The sequence below is a fragment of the Ovis aries genome, chromosome 22 (assembly GCF_016772045.2).
Source record: "Ovis aries strain OAR_USU_Benz2616 breed Rambouillet chromosome 22, ARS-UI_Ramb_v3.0, whole genome shotgun sequence".
Classification (NCBI taxonomy): domain Eukaryota; kingdom Metazoa; phylum Chordata; class Mammalia; order Artiodactyla; family Bovidae; genus Ovis; species Ovis aries.
The window spans coordinates 40,091,471-40,111,484 of NC_056075.1; the positions used below are offsets into that span (position 1 = coordinate 40,091,471).

Below are 20,014 nucleotides of genomic sequence, written 5' to 3' on the forward strand. Positions count from 1 at the left end.
ACACTGTGTTGTCAGTGTGTTGTGTAGGCTCACCATTCACTAAGGCAGTAAATCTGGAAATATGGAATTCGTCACTAAAGATGGTGTTTGTTAATTACTGGACTTTGAGGAAATGAAAAATGTAGCAAACTACGGTCTTCCCTGTTCTTTGTAAGGGAAGGAGGGTGGGTGTGAGTTCTAGGGTGTGCAGAGCAGTGGAAGGACCGGGACCATTTCTTACATAGCCAGGCTTTGGTTAGGCGCTGTGTAGTTGAAAAGAACTGAATTCCTCTCAAATTGGATCAAATAAATTAGAGGTTTGGTTATAGGACTATAACAAGCAATCGTATAGACCTTCAAGAATCAGAGGGGAAACCCTCGTGGGGATGGAATAGGGATCCAGGCCGTGAGGGGGGAGGCGCCCTGTCGCCTTAGGGCCCCTCTTCTCTTGATGCGTCCTTCCTCTCCTTCATTCCCTGCCTCAGTCTCCTGTGAAGACGCTGTCTCTGCTGCCTGCATCTTGGTCTGCATGAGGCTTGGGCCTGCAGTGGCGGGTGCCCCTGCCCCACGCCTGCGTGACTGCTCAGCTCCAGCGCCACCTCCAGGTGTCGCATCTTGTGGTCCAGACTCCCAAGGCGGAGACTCTGGACTTGACTCAAGTCTCAAGCCTGGATGCAGAGTCCCAGGTCTGTGGCCAGCCTGTGGGTGCTCTGCTTGAACACACGTGTGTCCCCCGGCTGCCCACCTGTGGTTTGAGGTGCTGCTCACCACATGGTCTCTGCCTCTTCAGCTGAGGTGGTGGAAAGGTCAGGCTTTCCAGGAAGGGTGTAGATGCCCTCCCTCTTGAGGCTCAAGCAGCTGTGTCAGCATTTGGACAGATATCACTGTGGTTCCCAAATGTCCCACGGGGAGCCCCTCTCAGATGACCTGGAAATCTTTTTGCCTCACTTGTTATTCTAGCTGCTCCCCTGACACTGAGCCCTGAGACATATGGCTGTGGGTAGGAACTGTCTTTCATGGTTACACTTATAATTTACTGGCTGCTTTTGGAGCTGGGAGATTGTGATGGCCTTGAGGAGCTTACAGTTACTTTCTCTAGACCTTTTCATTCTCAGCTGAATCTCCCTTAGGATGACACTTCACAATTGTACACCATACCTGGCCTCCTATATGTTAACAGAGAAGGTGGAGTTAATCGGATGTTCTGTTTGCCTAAATAAATGAGAGGCTGCCTTGTAAAAATGATGAAGAACCTCCCTTTGTACACAATTAAAAAAAAAAGTTGCCACTTTTAGGAAGCCTTGGAAGGGGCTGGAGGGAGTGATCTTTCAAAACCAGGGACAGAAAACTAGGTGTAGCATTTCCTCCATTATCTGGAATTCAGGACTTTCTCAGTGAGGGTGGTTTGGTCTGAGGTCCCTTCTTTACCCAGGTGTCTTCAGCAGACCTGGACCCTAAGAACGCCCCTTAGCTGCATGTCCACAGCAGCCAGCTTTGTGCATCTGTTCGTGTGCAAGTAAGGCTCGCTGCACCCAGGGATTTGGCTGTAGAACGGCCAAGTTGGTGTTAATAGCAAACCCTGTTTTGGAAGGACTGCAATGTTGAATTCCCAACAACAAAAGTGGCAGCAACAAAAGCCCTCTAATCCTCTAGGGGTTGTAAGCAGGAGTGCCCTCAATACAGGCCACTTGCAGGCCAACTCACATGACACACTGCTTTGCATTTCTTTATCAGAACACAGTCTGGCTTGTCTTTCTGACACTCCTCCCAACCCTGCAGTGCTGTGGGATGCTGTCGATGCAACCCTTATGAACCAGATGCCTTGGGTCCCTGTTAATCAACAAGCCAGCCCCCCATGGTTGGGGTCGTTCATTTCCTGTTCGGCCAGCCTTTCATGCCTCTACCCTCAGCCCAGCCTTCCCTGTGGTGTCAGTGAGAGGTCCCCTGACTGGGTCCCCTGGAGGTTGTGCTGTGCAGATGAACATAGTAATTGGTTTACTTTACTTCCGGCAGGCTGTGACGCTTTCCACCCAGATCCTCGCTCTCTCCTGTCTCCTTCAGGCTTTTGGATCAGAGAGGCAAGCTACTAGCTGTTGGTGTTTCCATCACAGCCACACCTTTTCTGGCTCAGCCACTTGAAGCTTTTCAGAGAATTGCTGTGCGCTATAGAAAACCCAGCTGGGGCAGAGGTTGCGAACGTGTATGGTGTTCTGGATTGATGTCGTGGTCTCTGAACTTCCTCAAGGGCACTGGGAGGTCAGCTAGTGATGCTTGTTCCTGAAAACCTTTTCTGTGCAGAGGCCTTGCCAGGACCAGGAGGAGGAGGAGTTCAGCCCTGCTGGGAAAACGCAGCAGTGAGCCTGTGCAGGGCCAGCCCTAACAAGAAAAGACCCCTGTCATCTCAGGGCAATCTCACAGCCTGTTAATTGTCACAGCTTTGGGAGAATCCTGCAGCAGTGATGGCCCAGGGAATTCTCCCTCCTCTCTGCAAAGAAAACCTCTCAGCAGTGCTCCAAGCTTGTGAGAGAGAAGGGAAGCCAGCGTTTTAGGAAGGAAGGGTCTGTGCATGCAGAGTATAATCAGCAGATCTCTCCAAGTTCCTCCATGCTTGCTTCCAGGTTACACACCCCGTTGCATGCTGGGTGTTTTAATGGTGGTCTGGTGCTGCTGACTCATGGCCTGCTCTGCATCCGGGGGGCCCATCCCTCCTTTCCAGCTATTGTACGTGGTCCATCCTCTGCTTTGGGGACTAGTTTCCCTTTTGACAGAGGTGCTCATTTGAACTGGTCCCTCCCATTCTCTCTGCTTCCCCATGACTTGATACAAGCAGGTGGGTTTTTTGTCCCTATCTCAGTGGCCTGTGCCCTTGGTGACTGTGTTGACTGTTCACAGTCCTTTCCGTTTGTAGAATAATACATTTGTCTCCCCATGATCATGAACTGCTCCAGGCAGCTCCTTCCCGAAAGTGGCCCTTTACCCCTGTTTCCTTACATAAATCTCAGCTAGTATTGAACAGTTAATACTTGCCAAAGGGAAATGGTAACTCACATGCTTTATTATTCAACAAAGCAATGGAACAGGACATCGATAGGTTTTTATTACTTATGCAAAGCATTTGACCTTCCATTGCATTGACTTGCCTTTTGTGTAGTCTTGATAAACACAAGAGAGAGATGCAGGGGCCTTGCAGGGAAAACTCCATGACTCATTTCACCTGTATCCTTTGGACAATCTGTGCTTCATCCAGCAAAGTCCTTCCAAGATGCTTAGAGAAATTCCCCAGGCTCTCTATTTTTGAAGAATGTCGTCCAGAAGTACCTACTGGTTTAGGTGGCAGAAAGAACCGCCTGGGCAAACATTTTCAAACACCAGTAATGAGGTATTGAGACACTTCACCTTCTTAGAAATAGTGATTTGTTTGATAACAAGTGGACAGCCATCAGTAGGGGACAGGTCAACAAGGAAGTGATGCCTGAGTGGGCATGCCTGTATTCAGAGGGATTCCTGCAGCTGCTCTGATTAGAATTATGTCTGAGAAAGTTGCCAGAAGGAAATAAAATGTTATATTTCTTGCTACCAGTAAAAGAAATTCTACATGCTGTAGTATTAAATCTGTTCTATCAGGTCAGAACATGATACATGGGCTTCTCTGTGATACTGAAAATTTCAGTCTAGGAGGAGAGATAAATTTCATGTCATAGGGGCTTGGAATTTTATGAACTTTCAGTCTCCAAAGTCCGGTTCTAATTATGTTTTACTCTAGCCACTCAAACTTCCCTCCTTTTTAAAAAGCATTGGTTCATATTTCTATGGTCATAAATTAAATAGCATGATGGAAAAGTAATGATGATGATGATGGTAATGATGACAATTTTGATTTGAGAGCCAGCTGGTTATTTTTCTGTTTGTCGGTTTTGTTTTGTAGCCGTGTCCTTGGCTCTTGCTTTGAATGGAGTCTGCACAAACACTATTAAATTGATAGTGGGAAGGTAAGTTCCAAAAAGAAGCAAGTAGTGACTTAGAGTCTCAAGGTCAGCAGTGTAGAAACCTTGGCTGCAGGAAACTGGATGGGACGGATTGGAGCTCATCTGGTTTTCCCTTAAATTGTTGTCCTTCTGGGGTTTCTGTCCTCAACTCAGATCTCGCCTCTCCTTTGAATGATGAACTCACTATTTCAGTAAGCAGGACATCAATAGTAAAGAAGTAGCTAATGACTATACTTTCTTGGGGACCAAAGTTGAGAAAGCCGTTTCCATTTCCAGCCCACTGGTATTCCAGGGCCTCACCAGACACCCTCTCACTTGTCAGTTTTGGCATCCGAGAAATAGATAATCTTGCTTATTTTTCATTCTCTCTGGGATAAACGATATGGATTAGTGTTTGAGCTGTGACTCTTGACACATTTCTCTTACCCTCCCAGGAGATGATTTCTATTTCCTGTTTATCTAGCCTTCTCCCCCAAATGCTCTGGAAACGAGCTGGTCTCTGTAGAGAAAAACAGTCAAAAGATCTGAGTTCGAGACCTGACTTAGGCCCTGACTAGCTGTTGACCTTGGACAGGTTGGTTTCCCTCTCGGAACCTCGGTATTTAGCAATCAGGTACTTGGTGTGCAGTCCTGGTCAGGCAACGAGGGGGCAGAAGATAGGTATAGATTGGTCAGCAAGTGACCTTGGGCTGCATTGTCCTTCCGACTTTCTGTGCTTAGAGTTGCTGAGGGCCCAATGAAATGCTGACTCCCAGGTCATCTCTGAGGCTCTGGTTCAGTAGGTGAATAGCCACACTTAGAGACACACGTAGGGGAGAGACAGCACACCAACAGTTCTGATAGATTATTGATAATTGATATGTTATGGATACTGATAGATTGTTATTGGGCTCAGATCCCAGAGCTGGAGGACCAATGAGCCCTTATAGTTCACAGTGAGAACCATATGAACTATCACCCAGTATGTGCAGAAAAGGGGGACTGTGTTTACAGTGTTAGGAAAGCCTTGTCCATGGCAGGCATCTGGCAGAGTTAGCTAAATTCATGTGAAGAATCCACCGTCACTCATCACAGTGAGAATCCACGCTTGAGTGAAGTGGACACATGTGGGGTGTGGTGTGTAGGTGCAGGAATCCAATTGCCGAGGTTCAGAGCTTGTCTTTGCCACTTACTGGCTGTGTGTGACCTTAGGCAGGAGTGTGATCTTTCTAAGCCTTCATTTTCACACATGTGAAATGAAGGAAGTTCCAGGACCTGCCCCAGGGTTGTCTTAAGAATTGTACGACGTGACCCATGGGTGGTACTTAATGCTGGGTCTGGTATGCAGTAAGTACTCAGTACATGTTAGCCGTGATTGTGGCAGGTGACTCAGCCTCGGGGCCAGCTTGTCCCCTACTTCCTTCCCCCACAACCTGGACCAAGAGCTGGCCTGGTAACTGTGCCAAAGCTTGGAACTGGGTTTTCAGGTCTTCTCAGTGAAACCTGCTCTGTAACGAAGTGTAGGCAGTTGGCCGTCAGATTCAAGATCCAGGGCCATGAGGAGCCTGGAGGCTTGGATCCTGGTAGCAGCCTGCGAGTACTGGAGCCATCGATGGAGCTATCGCTCCGTCTTTATTTCACCAGTGCTATGCTCAGGTGGCTCCCGGAAGTCATCTCATGTGACCCTCAGTACCTCACTTTTGGGTAGGTGCTTTTACAGATGTGGAGACTGAGGGTGGCTATGTGACAACATAAGTCATAAAACTAGTAAGTGGCAGAGTGGGAGTTCCAGCCCAGATCTTTCTGATCCTGAAGCCTGAGCTTTGCCTAAGCCCACGCTGTCTTCCGATGGGGGCTGCGGTGTTGATGGCAGAAGAAGGAACTGGGGAAGCAGCAGGGGTCGGCGGGGTCAGCTGGGGTTTGTTTGTGATGGCAGCGTTTTATATTGAAACTGTCCATGGTGTCTTTTGTAGACCTCGCCCCGATTTCTTTTACCGCTGCTTTCCAGATGGAGTGATGAACTCGGAAATGCACTGCACCGGTGACCCCGATCTGGTGTCCGAGGGCCGCAAAAGCTTCCCCAGCATCCATTCCTCCTGTAAGTTCCCTGGTTGGGAGACTGATTCCTAGGTCTTGTCTCCTGATCACTCTTTTTGGGAATTTAGATGAAGGGAAAAGTACTGATACTTGAATGTCAAGTGTAGTTCACTTTTCTTCACTGTAGAGCTGTTGTCTCAGAAACAAGACATTCCCCGGGAAGAAATAAGCCTGAGACCAAGACTCTGGAGTTTATAAAACATTGTAGGTGTGGCTCTTGTCAACGCAGCAGAGTGAAACTTGCGACACTTTACCCTTTGGCAGTATCCATTCAGGATCCTGACAGTCAAGGGAATTAACCATGTTCCCTGGGACCTTATGCCTTTCAGCTCAGTGTTCTCTCTAGTTTACTCCTTCAATGAAGGTTTGTGTGTGTGTGTGTGTGTGTGTGTGTGTGTGTGTGTGTGTGTGTACTGTACCAACATATAGTATATGTGTGTATATATATACATGTACATACACCCCGTCACCCCTAATATATAGTCTGATTATAGGTATGTAAGCTGGGACTTCTCTGGTGGCTCAGACAATAAAGCATCTGCCTACAATGTGGGAGACCCAGGTTCAATCCCTGGGTGGGGAAGATCCCCTGGAGAAGGAAATGGCAACCCACTCCAGTATTCTTGCCTGGAAAAGCCCATGGATGGAGGAGCCTGGTAGGCTACAGTCCATGGGGTCACAAGGAGTCCAGACACGACTGAGCGACTTCACTTTCATTTTCTTTCAAGCTGAGACCAGCCTTAAACTAAATAATGTGAACCAGGTGCAGTGTGGTGTAGTGGACAGCACGCAGGTCTTTGAAGTGTGACAAATCCTGGCTATGCAGATATGAACTGTGACTTAACCTCTGTGCCTCCGTTCCTGCTTGTAGACTGGGAATGATAAGGCCTCCACTGTTAGTTGGAGTGAGGGTTAAAATAAGTGATGGTGACCACTGACATTTCTGGAGCATCATCATGCTAAAATGTTTCAGTACATTATCTTAGTTAATCCACTCCATGAATGTCAAGTGCTTGGTATCATGCTTTAAATAAACCAAGTCAGAGTGTCCTGGTAACACCTTCTATTATTCCATCAATGTTTACCGAGTGACCCAGGTGCCAGACATTGTGACAGGTGCTGGGGACATGGAGATAAATGAGCCACAGCTCGTGTCCTGGGGAGTCCATAGGCAGTGGCAGGCTTTGTATTTAGGTTGGCGATTCTGAAATCCCTGGAGAGAAACCAGGCCCCCAGGTGACCACTTGGGAAAGGACTGGCCGCTCTTATGACTTGAAGTCCTTGATTCCCCACAGTTTGGATCGTTGTTGACTTTGGTCAAGCCTGTTAGCCTCATCCTTTTTCTTTTTTTCTAAGTAGCTAATACACACCCTGATAGTGGCTGGATCAAGGAGTGACTGGATGGCCTTTCCTGCAGAGTAGTAGTTGGCCATTTTTGCTCAGAGTCACTAGCGATTAGGGCTTGTCAGCAATATCGGGGTGCCTAGGACTCTGAGTGACTCTCCATCAGCCTGTGCCACAGCCCTGCCAGGTCTGGTTGTCCCCACTGTGTGTATAGGGACAGCGAGGCTTAGACAGACTCAGCAGATTATTCAAGGACACTAGCTGACCCTCCTGCCAATGTCTAATGTGATAGTGTCTTGGGCTTTTGGTGGTTAAACAACAAATACAACAAGGTATTCACACTTGGGCCACCTGATGCAAAGAACTGACTCACTGGAAGAAGACCCTGATGCTGGAAAAGATTGAAGGCAGGAGGAAAAGGGAAAGACAGAGGATGAGATGGTTGGATGGCATCACTGACTCAATGGACATGAGTTTGAGCAAGCTCCAGGAGTTGGTGATGGACAGGGAAGCCTGGCAGGCTACATTACATTGTGTTGCAAAGAGCTGGACATGACTGAGTGACTGAACTGATTCATAGTCCCTGTTCATTTAAATAAATAACTCTTTTTCTCCCCTTGTTTATTGGAGACTTTAGTGGGTTGAATAATGACACCAAAAAAAAATTTGTTTAGATCCTAGCCCACAGGACCAGTGAATGTGACTTTATTTGGGAAAAAAAAAAAAAAAAAAGCGTTTGTAGATGTAGTTAAGGATCTCAACATGAGTTCATCCTGGCTTTAGGATGGACTGTAAATCCAATGACAGATGTCCTTATAAAAGAAAGGCAGAGGAATTTTGAGACTTAGAGATATGAGGAAGGAGGTCATGTGAAGATGGAGGCAGGAATTGAAGCGATGTAGTTGCAAGCCAGGAGAAGGCAATGGCACCCCACTCCAGTATTCTTGCTTGGAAAATCCCATGGGTGGAGGAGCCTGGTAGGCTACAGTACATGGGGTTGCACAGAGTCAGACACGACTGAGCGACTTCACTTTCACTTTTCACTTTCATGCATTGGAGAAGGAAATGGCAACCCACTCCAGGGTTCTTGCCTGGAGAATCCCAGGGACAGGGAAGCCTGGTGGGCTGCCATCTATGGGGTTGCATAGAGTCGGACATGACTGAAGCGACTTAGCAGCAGCAGTCACAAGCCAAGGAACCCTGGAGCCACTAGAAGCTGGACGAGGCAGGAAGGAGTCTCCCCTAGAGCCTTCAGAGGGACTGTGGACCTGCCAACATCTTAATATGGGACTTCTGGTCTCCAGAACTGGGAGAGAATAAACTTCTTCCATTTTCAGCCCCCAGGTTTGTGATAATTTGTCACAGTGTTATCCATCAGGCTTATTGGCCTTCCCCAGTCAATAGGAAATGACTGGAGGCCAGACAAGAAACTGGCAAGTTTACTGGGGGCCCTACTGCAGCAAAGGAGAGCAAGAACAAGCAACAGGTTTCCCTTAATCCCTGAGCAGGGGGCAAGCCTGCTCCTTATATGGGGTGGGGGTAGGGGTGTGTCCAGGGATCAGGCTGAAGGGGTGGCTTAGATTTTTGTCCACCCCTCAGGTTGTGGCGTGTGCTGCTGCTGCTGCTGCTAAGTCACTTCTGTCGTGTCCGACTCTGTGCGACCCCATAGACGGCAGCCCCTCAGGCTCCCCCGTCCCTGGGATTCTCCAGGCAAGAACACTGGAATGGGTTGCCATTTCCTCCTCCAATGCATGAAAGGGAAAAGTAAAAGTGAAGTTGCTGACTCCTGGAGACCCCGTGCAGGACCCTGCTTTTGCTCCCAACACTCTGTGCTCCAGGCTTCACAAAAGTGGCCTTTGGATTTCTTGGTCTCTTTGTATCTTTTGTCCAGAATTTGCCCCACCTGCATATGTACACAGTTACTTTTAGTCCCATACAGTTTCTTTGTATTTTGTTGCTCAAGGAGATGTGTGTCCAGGTGCAAGCATCACCGCACTGCTGCGAAAGGTCCCAGGTCCCAGGCCTCTCTTAACAGCGGCCCTGAGTAGAGAAGGAGGAGGCTTAGACTGAACACTTCCTGGTTAACAGAGCAGGTCTGGCTTTAGAGCCTTAGAGGTGGGGGAGGGGAGATTGACAGAACATGCTTCCTGAGGTTAATATGGCCAGGGGCACAGCATGTATGAAGGCTTAGTGTACACGGTGCTTCTAGGCTCTAGTTGTTCCTGGTATTTATGGTCGAGCATCTGTTTGGAATAATCACTTCCTCTCTGAGTTTCTTCTTCCTCTCTGAAGTCATGCTTTAAGTCAGTCTATTTTGGAGGTTGTGTAGGTACCAGTTGGAGGAAGTGCTGCTGTATTGATTTCCTGTCACCTTGTTATCAGGAATTCCCCGGCTGGCATTTTTTAGATGTACCTGGGATAGTATTCACCTGGGGCCGGCTTCCATCTGCTTTTCATCTGTATCCTTGCGGGGTCACTCAAGTTCTCTGCAGTTTCTGGTCTCCCAAAGATTTGGTGCTGAGCTTTAAAGGGGCTTCAAAAGTTATTAGCAGTAAGAAGTGAAACCCTTTGGGGAAGTTTTCATCCTGGTTTTCAAATGGTTATCTGAGGACTGCAGCACAGTCTCGTATCTACCATTGCATCTAAACTCGGGAAGGAAATAGCTCTCATGTGAATGACTCAAGCTAGGAGACTGCTGGGTTGCAAAGAGTAGCGGTCAGGACCCTCAAAAGTTTCTTTTAGAGGCACCCCCCACCGCACCTTGTCAAATGCATTTCCTGATGGGTCTGCCCACCAGCTGCCTTGTCCAATGGGAGGCTGATGTCCCTTCTGTGCTCGACAAGCTTTCTGACAGAGGCTATTACTATCTTTTGCTTAAGACTTCACGTTCAGTTTTCACTTTCATGCATTGGAGAAGGAAATGGCAACCCACTCCAGTATTCTTGCCTGGAGAATCCCAGGGACGGTGGAGCCTGGTGGGCTGCTGTCTATGGGGTCGCACAGAGTCAGAAATGACTGAAGCGACTTAGCAGCAGCAGCAGCAGCTTAAGATGTGCTTAAAATGTTACAGATTTTTACTATTTGGCTGACAGAATCCTCCCTAGCCTCTAGGCTTTCGGTGAGTATTTCCCTCTGCTCTTTTTTATGACAGATCAGTGATTGCCTTGCAGGCAGCTGCCGTATCCACTTCGAAAACCATCAGTGCTGCTTTCCGGATTTCTTACTGTAGCTGATAGGACGCCTAGAGGTTGATGTGACTCGTTGCTCCCTAGAGGAGGTGGTGGACCTCAGAAGGGGTGACCTCAATGGACTCCCGTTTTGAGACACAGGCTCTTTCTCCCTTCAATAAAATCCGTTTTTGTGGGTTACACTTGAGTGGACCCAGGGGTTCTGGACCAAGGGATCTCTGGAAACGAATTCCCCATTCTGGGTAAACATGGGTTTGCTTCTGCCCTGTTCACAGATAGTTGGTGACTGGTAGGTGGTCGATGCCCACATGTCATCCTGCAGAACAGTTGGTTTTCTTTGAACAGAAGAACAAACACTAATGTCTTTTGGAAACCAAAGATCTTTTCCTTAGTTTACCACAAGCAGTCAAACAGCATTGCCCTGAAGGGCTTGTGTGACAAGCTTCCAGCCCACAGTGTGTCCCGTGGCAGCCATGTTAGGGGACTGGCTCTGTGAGGCACAGCTTCAAGGAGCGAGTGATTTTCTTCAGAGTTTTGAGAAGCTTGGGGTTTAAAGTGGAGAAAGGCGATGTGGCTTCAAAGCAAGGGTATTCTGAAAAGAGAACTGTCTTTCATCACATTATCTCAGCTTTTGATTGGGTATTGTTTCAACTTGCAGAAAGAGGATAGATTTCAGAGAGAAAAATTGGAAAAAGAAAAAAAAACACCTTATTATTACCAAGTCAAGGTATCAAGAAACTTTTTTTCTATAAAATGGTGGGAATGAATAAAGTGATGCTGTATTCCGGGGTTGGCTAATGACAGCATGTGCACTGCCTGCTTTTGAAAATAAAGTTTGATTGGAACACAGAGATGCCCATCACTTACATATCGTGTATGGAGGCTTTTACTTTATAATGGTAGAGCTGGTAGTTGCAAAAGAGACCTGGCCCACAAAACTGCAGTTATATTGCCCATACTCCAAATAGTATTAAAAAGCATTACTTCAGGGTTCCAGGTGGGGGACAGAAGAATAGGCCAAGCACAGAGGAGTTTTAGGACAGTGAGACTGCTTTATAGGACACTATAGTGGCGGACGCTTGTGATTGTATACGCATTTGTCGAAACCCACAGACTATACAGCATCAAGAGTGAAGCCTAATGCAAACTGTGGACTTTGGGTGATTCTGATGTGTCAGTGTAGGTTCATCAGTTGTAACAGCTGTTGGAGGATGTTGATAATGAGGGACGCTGTGAAGGTCGGGGTGGGAGGGGGCTTAGCATCTATAGGAAGTCTCTGTACCTTTCAAAATTTGCTGTGTACCTAATGCTGGTCTCAGAAACTAAGGTCTAAGAAAAAGGCGTTAGTAAAGCAAGACCAGTGCACTTGAAATGTGCACACAGGTGTTTCATTTTTCAAGAGCTTCACTATGGAATGAAAAGGAGGCATTTACAGGCGGGTGGCGGTGTTCAGTCACTAAGTCGTGAAGGATAATCAGTGCTTATGGGATGCATTCTTTAAATGACAGACGAATTTCAAGACCTGACTGGTGGCGATTTGCCAGACTCATCTCGGGCACTCAGTGTTTTGCAGGCACAGTCTTGCTCTTAAGGAGGGCACAGGTGCTCTGAAATGGCCCTGTCCTGTCTGTGGTCAGGGCAAATGCCAGGCACTTTCACACAGTGCTCTGGGTTTGGGGAGCTGGGAATTCCAGTGCAGGGACAGGGAAAGCCTTTGGAGGTAAAGCTCTTTCTTCTGTCATTTCCCAGGGGAGTACACATGAGCAGGTGTTTTGAGTTATTTATGTTTGAAGTATCTTTACGCTACACTCCAGCTGAGTGTAGAATTCTAGGTTGAAAATCAGTTCTGTGCAGGATTCTAGTTTACCGTGTGCTTCAGAGAGACCCTATGACATTCCCTGCTTTTGTCTTGCTTTTCTCTTTCTCTCTCTGGAACTTCTTAGGAGGCTTTATCTCTGGTCGTCTGAAGTTTCACCATGATGTGCCTTCCGGAATTTTTTTTTTCTTTATATTTACTGTTCTGGTCTCTCAGTAGGTCTTTCTGCTCTGGAACTTTGTGTCCATCCCTCTGTATTCCGTGTCTTTTCTCTGGATCCTGTGTTAGGCAGGTGTTGAATCTCCTGGGTTGATTTTTTCTTTTAATTTTATTTCCTACTATCTTTCTCTTTGTGTTTTTGTTCATCTCTCTAGGAGAGTTTAAAATTTTTATTTACCAACCCTTCTATTGAATTTTATTATGAATTTTGTATTTTTAATTTCCAAGAGCTCTTTCCTGAGTTCTGATTTAACAAAAAAAATAACATCAGGTTCTTTTTCTCACGGGTACACTCTCTCTTTTCTCTTTGACTGCAGGCGTCACCTGCTCCTCGCCTTCTCTTGATCTGCATGTTTTTTGGTATCTAGCTTTCCTTACATATCTGGCAATCTTCCGCTGGATGTTCTTATTTAAGGTGGGAGTGCTGAAGCTAACTGGACAGAGCCCATTAAGTGGGCTTCACTGAAGAGTGGGTGGGAAGCGAGCTGGGGTTTCACTGGTTGACTCTGAGTGCTAGCATCTGGCCTTTACTTAGAGGCTATTCTGTTCACTGGCGGGAGCTCCCCTCCCCCTCCTCCTCTGGCCAGGTGTATATGAACCTGGCATTCTGGAAGCCAAGCCCAGGGGCTTGCATTCTCACAGGTTACCTTGCAGACATTCCCTAAGCCCCCCTGTTTTCAGCCTGATTGTTTAGCCTTTTTCTCCACTTGACTGCTTTTTCCAAGCCCAGAGCCTTGGATGGTTAAACCTTCTACCTTCTTCAAGAGTTGAGGAGGTGACAGTTTACTGGTCTGAGGATGAGGTGGGGACCTGGAGAGTTCAGCTGCTCTCTGGTGACTTCCACCGACTTTCCTGTCCAGCCCGCATCTGACCCCTGCCTTCTGCAGTACCTCTGCCTCCAGTTTCAACCCTTGCAGGGCCCCTCCTGGTGCATTAGGGCTTCCCACGGGCATCATCATCCACAGAACCACATAGCAATGTGCCTTTCCTCTCTGAGTCAGCATCCGCTCTGCCAGCTTCTTCCCACCCTCGTATATCGTCAGGTAGCGTTGAGGTGCTTTTCGTTTCATTGAAGATAGAATTAGTCTCCCTGTTTGCATAGTCAGGGTTCTCAGGAGAAATGGAAGCAATAGGATGTGCGTATGCACAGAGGGAGATGAACAGTTATTTTAAGGAAATGGCTCGCGAGATTGCAAGGACTGGCAGGTTGCAAATTTAGGATTTCAAGGTTGCAGTCTCTTTTTTTATTGTTTATTTATTGTGACTGTGTTGGGTCTTACTTGCGGCATACAGGCTCTCTAATTGTGGTGTGGGGACTCCAGAGCACGCAGGCTCAGTGGCTGCCCTGCGATATGTGAGATCTTAGTTCTCTGATCAGGGATTGAACCTGCATCTCCTGCATTGGAAGGCTGATTCTTAACCACTGAACCAGCAGGGAAATCCCTGTGTGGCAGTCCTGAGGTAGAATTTCTTACTTGGGAAACCTCAGTCTTTGCTCCTAAGGCCTTCAACTAATTGAATGAGGCCCACCCACATTATGTAGGGTAAGCTCCTTAACTTAAAGTCAACTGACAGTGAACACTCGTCACATCTAAAAAATATCTTCAAAGCAACTTCCAGACCAAATGTTTGACCAAACATCTGGGCGCTATGGCCTAGCCAAGCTGACACTCAAAATTAGTCATCACTCTTTCATTCCTTCCTTCCCTTATCCTTTTAAATTCAGGAATACCTTGGTAATGTTCTGATGCCTCAGTGTGGGGGCACCGTATGTTAGAAGATTCTCATATAACCTCAGTGTTACTTCAGTGACAAGAGTCCTGGAGAGTGAACTGCATACACCAAAGGGTCTCTGTAGCCCGAGTGTCTGGGAGTTTGCTTTTGTGGAACAAATCTAAAGGGTTTGTAAATATGGATTGAAAAATTATCATAAGATATCATCTACGCTAAGCAGCCAGGTTTAACTCCATCGAGCATGAATATTTAATGTTATAAACCAGCTGGTTTTTGGAGTGGTTAGACAGACTTTTGCATAAAGATACAGGAAATAGAAGAGCAGAAGAAAATGCAAGATTCATTGGTTTTGCATCATTTAATGAAATGAAACTGCTGTCCAGGGTTTTTGCTGCTAGATGGGAAGCTTGAAAAAGACCATCTTCAAATGGTATAAAATGACATGGGCTGACTGGGTCATGTTCAGCCAGGACAAACTGGTGGTCACTTATCTGAAGTCAGTTTGATTTGTGTGATTTACCTTCTAAGTGACAAACAAGAGCTTCCAAATTCATTGTCCTGTCATGGGACATCATCACACTTGGCAAGAGCCTCTCCTAGCTTTTTTCCCCTAAATTTGTATTATCTTTCATCTCAAACTTCCAGGACAGTTTCAGAGGTTCTGGGAAGCAACTGTGCTTATTTGGCAACTTTTTCATCATTGAACTGAAGACCCCCCTGAATGCTGGAAAGTCTTGCTTTGGGGATACCAAATCCTTGGAGGAAATAGTTGGCTTTAAAAAGAATCAGACCTCTTTATGGGGTGACGTTTTTCAATCTTTTTTTTTTCATTATCACCCATCCTCATTTTTGTAGGCTTCCACCTCAACTTCTCTTCTCTACCATGAAGCATTAATTCCACTGATATATTGTATTAATATTATGGCCATTTGGAGGGCCACAAAAAATTGTAATATCTAGAATTTTCTCATCTCCCCAAGAATCAGTTTTTGTCCCCTTGAGGGGATACCACTCTAATGGCAGAAAGTGAAGAGGAACTAAAGAGCCTCTTGAGGAGGGGGGAGGGAGAGTGAAAGAGCCAGCTTAAAACTAAATATTGAAAAAGTCAAGATCATGACATCCGATCCCATTACTGCATGGCAAATAGAAGGGGAAAAGGTGGAAGTAGTGATGGATTTTCTCTTCTTGGGCTCCAAAATCACTCCAGACAGTGACTGCAGCCATGAAATCAGAAGACGTTTGCTTCTTGGCAGGAAAGCTATGACAAACCTAGACAGTGTGTTGAAAAGCAGAGACATTACTCAGCTGACAAAGGTCCCTATAGTTAAGGCTGTGATCTTCCCAGTGGTTGTATATAGTTGTGAGAGCTGGACCATAAAGAAGGCAGAGCTCCAAAGAATTGATTCCTTTAAACTGTGGTGCTGGAGAAGACCCCTGAGAGTCTGCTGGACAGCAGGGAGATCAAACCAGTCAATCTTAAGGGAAATCAACCCTGAATACTCACTGGATGGACTGACGCTAAAGCTGAAACTCAAGTATTTTGGTCACCTGATGTGAACAGCTGACTAACTAGAAAAGCCCCTGATGCTGGGAAAGTTTGAGGGCAGAAAGAGAAGAGGACATCAGAAGATGAGATGGCTGAGTGGCATCACCAGTGCAATGGACATGAATTTGGACAAACTCTGGGAGATGGTGAGGAGCAGGGAGGCCTAGCGTGCTACACTCCATGGGGTCTCAAAGAGTCAGATATGACTGGGCGACTGAACAATAAGGGCTATATGGTCTTGGTTGGGAATGAGTATTCTTGCGCAGTAGTTCTCAACTGGACAATTTTGCCCACTAGGGGACATTAGCAAAGTCCAGAGACATTTGTGGTTGTCACAAGGGCATGTGTAGAGGGTGTTACTGGCATCTCCTCTGTGGAGGCCAGGGATGCCGCCAAATGTCCTACAGTGAAGAGGACAGTCCTCACGACAAAGAAGGATCCAGCTGCAAATGTCAATGGGGCTGAGAGCCCCATTCTCAGACAATTAGGCAAATATATGGAAGAAATTGATCTTTCATATGTTAAATTCATCCACTCTTCAGGTTCTTGGTCTGGATAAATAGAGTATTTTTTAAAATGGTTACTGTTTAATTAATTTAAAATACTCTCCCTCAAAGACTTGGCTCATCATTTGACTTCCATGAAAAAAATATCACGGTCAGATTAAAGGTTGTAATTAAAGCCTAATGCCTTTTTATTTCTGTCTTTCTTTTTAAATTTTTTATTATAAAGAAATTCAGACATATAAAAGAAAACAGAGCTAATGAATCCCCACATGCTCCAAGTACAAGAATCTGCCCTTCTTCCTTCCTGTTTTTCTCTGCCCATTTCCTACCACCACTGAAGAATGCTGACAGGTTCTTTTTATTGGAGCATAACTGCTTTACAACGCTGTGTTCATCTCTGCTGTACAAGGAATTGAATCAGCTGTATGTATACATATATCCCCTCCCTCTCGGCTCTCCCTCTCACCCCCAGCCCCACCCTTCCCATCTAGGTCATCACAGAGCACAGAGTTGAGCCCCTTTTGCTTCATAGCAGGTTCCCACTAGCTATCTATTTTACACATGGTAGTATAGCTTTTAAAAAATTATTTTAGCATTTTAAGGTAAAATTTACATTGAAATGCATAAGTCATTGCCCTTCAGTCTTGAGAAGTGGACTCATTATGTAACCCATATTCCTATCACAATCTAAGGTATTTCTGTCACCTCAGAAGGTTCTTTATGTTCATTTCCAATCTTCATTCTCTTGAAATAACCACTGCACTGTTGTTGTTTTTTTTTTTTAAACTTTAGATTAGCTTTGCCTACTTTAGAACTTCATCTAAATGGAATAATGCAGTGCATTCTTTTTGAGTCTGGCAGTTTTTGCTCCGTATAATATCTTGAAGTTCATCCACATTGTTATAAGTATCCATAATTTGTTATTTTTTTATTGCTGCAGTGTATTTCATTGTAATGAATATTCCACAGTTTTTTGTCTTTCTGGTTATTTCAATTGTGAATTAAGCTGCTATGAACATTTGTGTGCAGTTCTTTTAGTGAACTGTGCTGACGTTTATCTTGGCTAAATATCTGTGAGTGATATTGCTAACGTAAAAACATTAGAATATGTTTAACCTTTGAAGAAACTGCCAGGTATTTTCACAAAATGCTTGTGCTGGTTTACATTCCCCCTGGCAATGTGTGAAAATTTCAGGTACACTGGGTCTTTACCAACATTTGCTGTTACTGGTCTTTTTAGTCTGCTTAGTCATTTTGGTGGGTGAGTACGGTGTCTCATTGTACTTCTCTAATACTAACGATGTCACTGACATTTTCATTTGCCTACTGGCTGTTCTCATATCTTCCTTGGTGCAGTGTCTGTTCAAATCCTTTTTCCATTAATTATTTTTATCTACTTGCGATTAACTGGTGATGTTTCTTCATATTCTGTTTAGAAGCCTTGTGTCAAATAAATATTTTGTGAATATGTTCTCCCATCAGTGGCTTGCCTATTCATTTTCTTAATAGTGTCTGTTGATGAGCAGTTTTAAATTTTGATTAAATCTTACTTGTCACTTTTTCCATTTGTGGTTATTGCTTTCTGCGTTCTATGTAAGAAATCTTTCCCACCTTCCAGTTATAAACTTGTCTTCATATGTTTTCTTCAAAAGCTTTATGGTTTTGGTTTTATATTTAAAACCAAGTTGATTTTTGTTCATTGTGTGAGACAGTGTTTAAAAGTTATTATTTTTTGCATGTATATCCATTTTAGCATCATTTATTGAAACAATTTTTCCTTTCACCATCAAGTAGCTTTAGTGCCTTTGTAGAAATTAACAGACCATACAAGTGTGGTTCTATTTCTGTACTCTCTATAGTGGTCATTAATCTGTCCGCCTATTCTTTTTCTGGAACCGCACTGTATTGATTACTGTAGCTTTATGGTAGGTCTGTTGAAGTCAGGCAGCTGGGGTCTTTCATCTTTGTTCTTTTTATTTTTTTCTCAAGGTTACTTTGGCAATTATAGGTTCTTTACTTTTCCAAAATATATGCTGTGGAATCAGTTTATGAATTTTCATAAGAAAGTCTCCTGGCATTATAATTGGGATTACACTCAATCAGCAGAATTTGAAAAGAAGAGTTAACATGTATTATTTAGTTCATATCTCTAGTGAAGCTCCCATTTTCCTCTTAATTGCTTTTCATCACAACCTCGAGTGTTTTTGAGTGTGCCCTTAAGGCTTGAACTTGACCATGTTCAAATAAAATCAGTTCCTTTGAGAAGAGCTCCAGAGTTCTCTGTTTTAAGATGTGTCTTCCCGAGCCTTGTTTCTGGAGCTGAAGATAGGGACAATGACAGGTTCCTTCTGAGTGATGCTCATGCCTAGGACTTGAAGGAGGACTGGAAGGACGGGAGCACAGTAGCTTCTGATCTTCAGGGTGATGAATACCAGCAGCCTGTCTCTTCCAACAGGATACCATTGCCCTCGACTAGGAGCTGTGAGAAGAGGGAGGGGGAGCCCTGTGTTCTAGGCCGTATCCATCTGGGATGGACCTTCCTTCACACTAGACTGGGAGGGAAGGAGCAAGAATGGATCAAGGTTCCGATGCCAGAGATTTTCACTGTCCCTACTGAGTTTTAGTGTCTTCTTAAATGACTATTTCTTAATTTGCTGTATGCTCTTAGGATCACTTCCAGAGACTTGATTATATTTTTAGTAATGTTTTCCAGTTTAGCTTGGAAGTGGGATCTCTAGGGCTTCTCATATGCCCATGTGGAAGTGAAACTCCGTTATGTCACTTTTGATAAATTGTGATTTTAAAGTAAGTTGTACATTTATCTATACCTTTGAGTTTGTTAACATAAAGGTGTTCATAATATTACCTTATTGACTTTTTCATGTCTGTTAAGATTGGTGGTACTAGGCCCGCTTCTGATATAGTAATTTGTTTCTGATCCTTTTTTTTCTTTGATTAACTTACTCGCAGTTTATTGATTTTATTAAACTTTTCAAAAAACCTGCTTTGTCTTTATTTTTTCTATTTTTATGTCTTTTCTGCTTTGTTGACTTTGGTTCTTATCTTCATGGCTTCCTTGCTTTTAATTTGTGCTTCATTTGCTCATACTTTTCTAGCTTAAGTTAGAAATTTAAATATAATTATTTAAAGATTTTTTTTCCTTTCTAATGTCATCATTTAAAGCTATAAATGTCTCTATTTTAGCTATACCCCACAAAATTTGTTATATTGTATTTTATTGTTATTATGTTCAAAATATTTTCTATTATCCCTGTGATTTCTTCTTTGATCTATGTGTTATTCAGAAGTGAATTTTTAAATTTCCAAATATTGGAGACTTTCCCAGCTATTTTAATGTAATGAATTGTTAACTTAGTTTTATTGTGACTGGAAAACATACTTGTGAAAATTTCAGTCTTTTGAAATTTATGGAGATTTGTTTTATTGCCTAGCATGTTCTTTATCTTGGTGGATATTTCATTCACACCCGAAAATATATTCTGAATTTTTGGGGTGTGGCATTCCATGTGTGTTGATTAAGATGTTGTCATTCAGAGATTTCTATTCTTTTTCTTTGTCTCATTGTTATCAATTAAGAGTTTGATAGTGTTCACTATGAT

General features: G+C 44.5%; 1 protein-coding gene across 1 annotated transcript in view; it reads left to right on the plus strand.

Moving 5' to 3' along the window:
* Positions 1-20,014, plus strand: part of PLPP4 (phospholipid phosphatase 4) — a 145,540-nt gene that overhangs the window by 68,454 nt on the left and 57,072 nt on the right. Inside the window, exons 4-5 of the mRNA XM_042238552.2 lie at positions 3,905-3,968; positions 5,918-6,042. Of these exons, the coding sequence (XP_042094486.1) occupies positions 3,905-3,968; positions 5,918-6,042 (189 nt within the window). The remainder of the gene's footprint in view (positions 1-3,904; positions 3,969-5,917; positions 6,043-20,014) is intronic.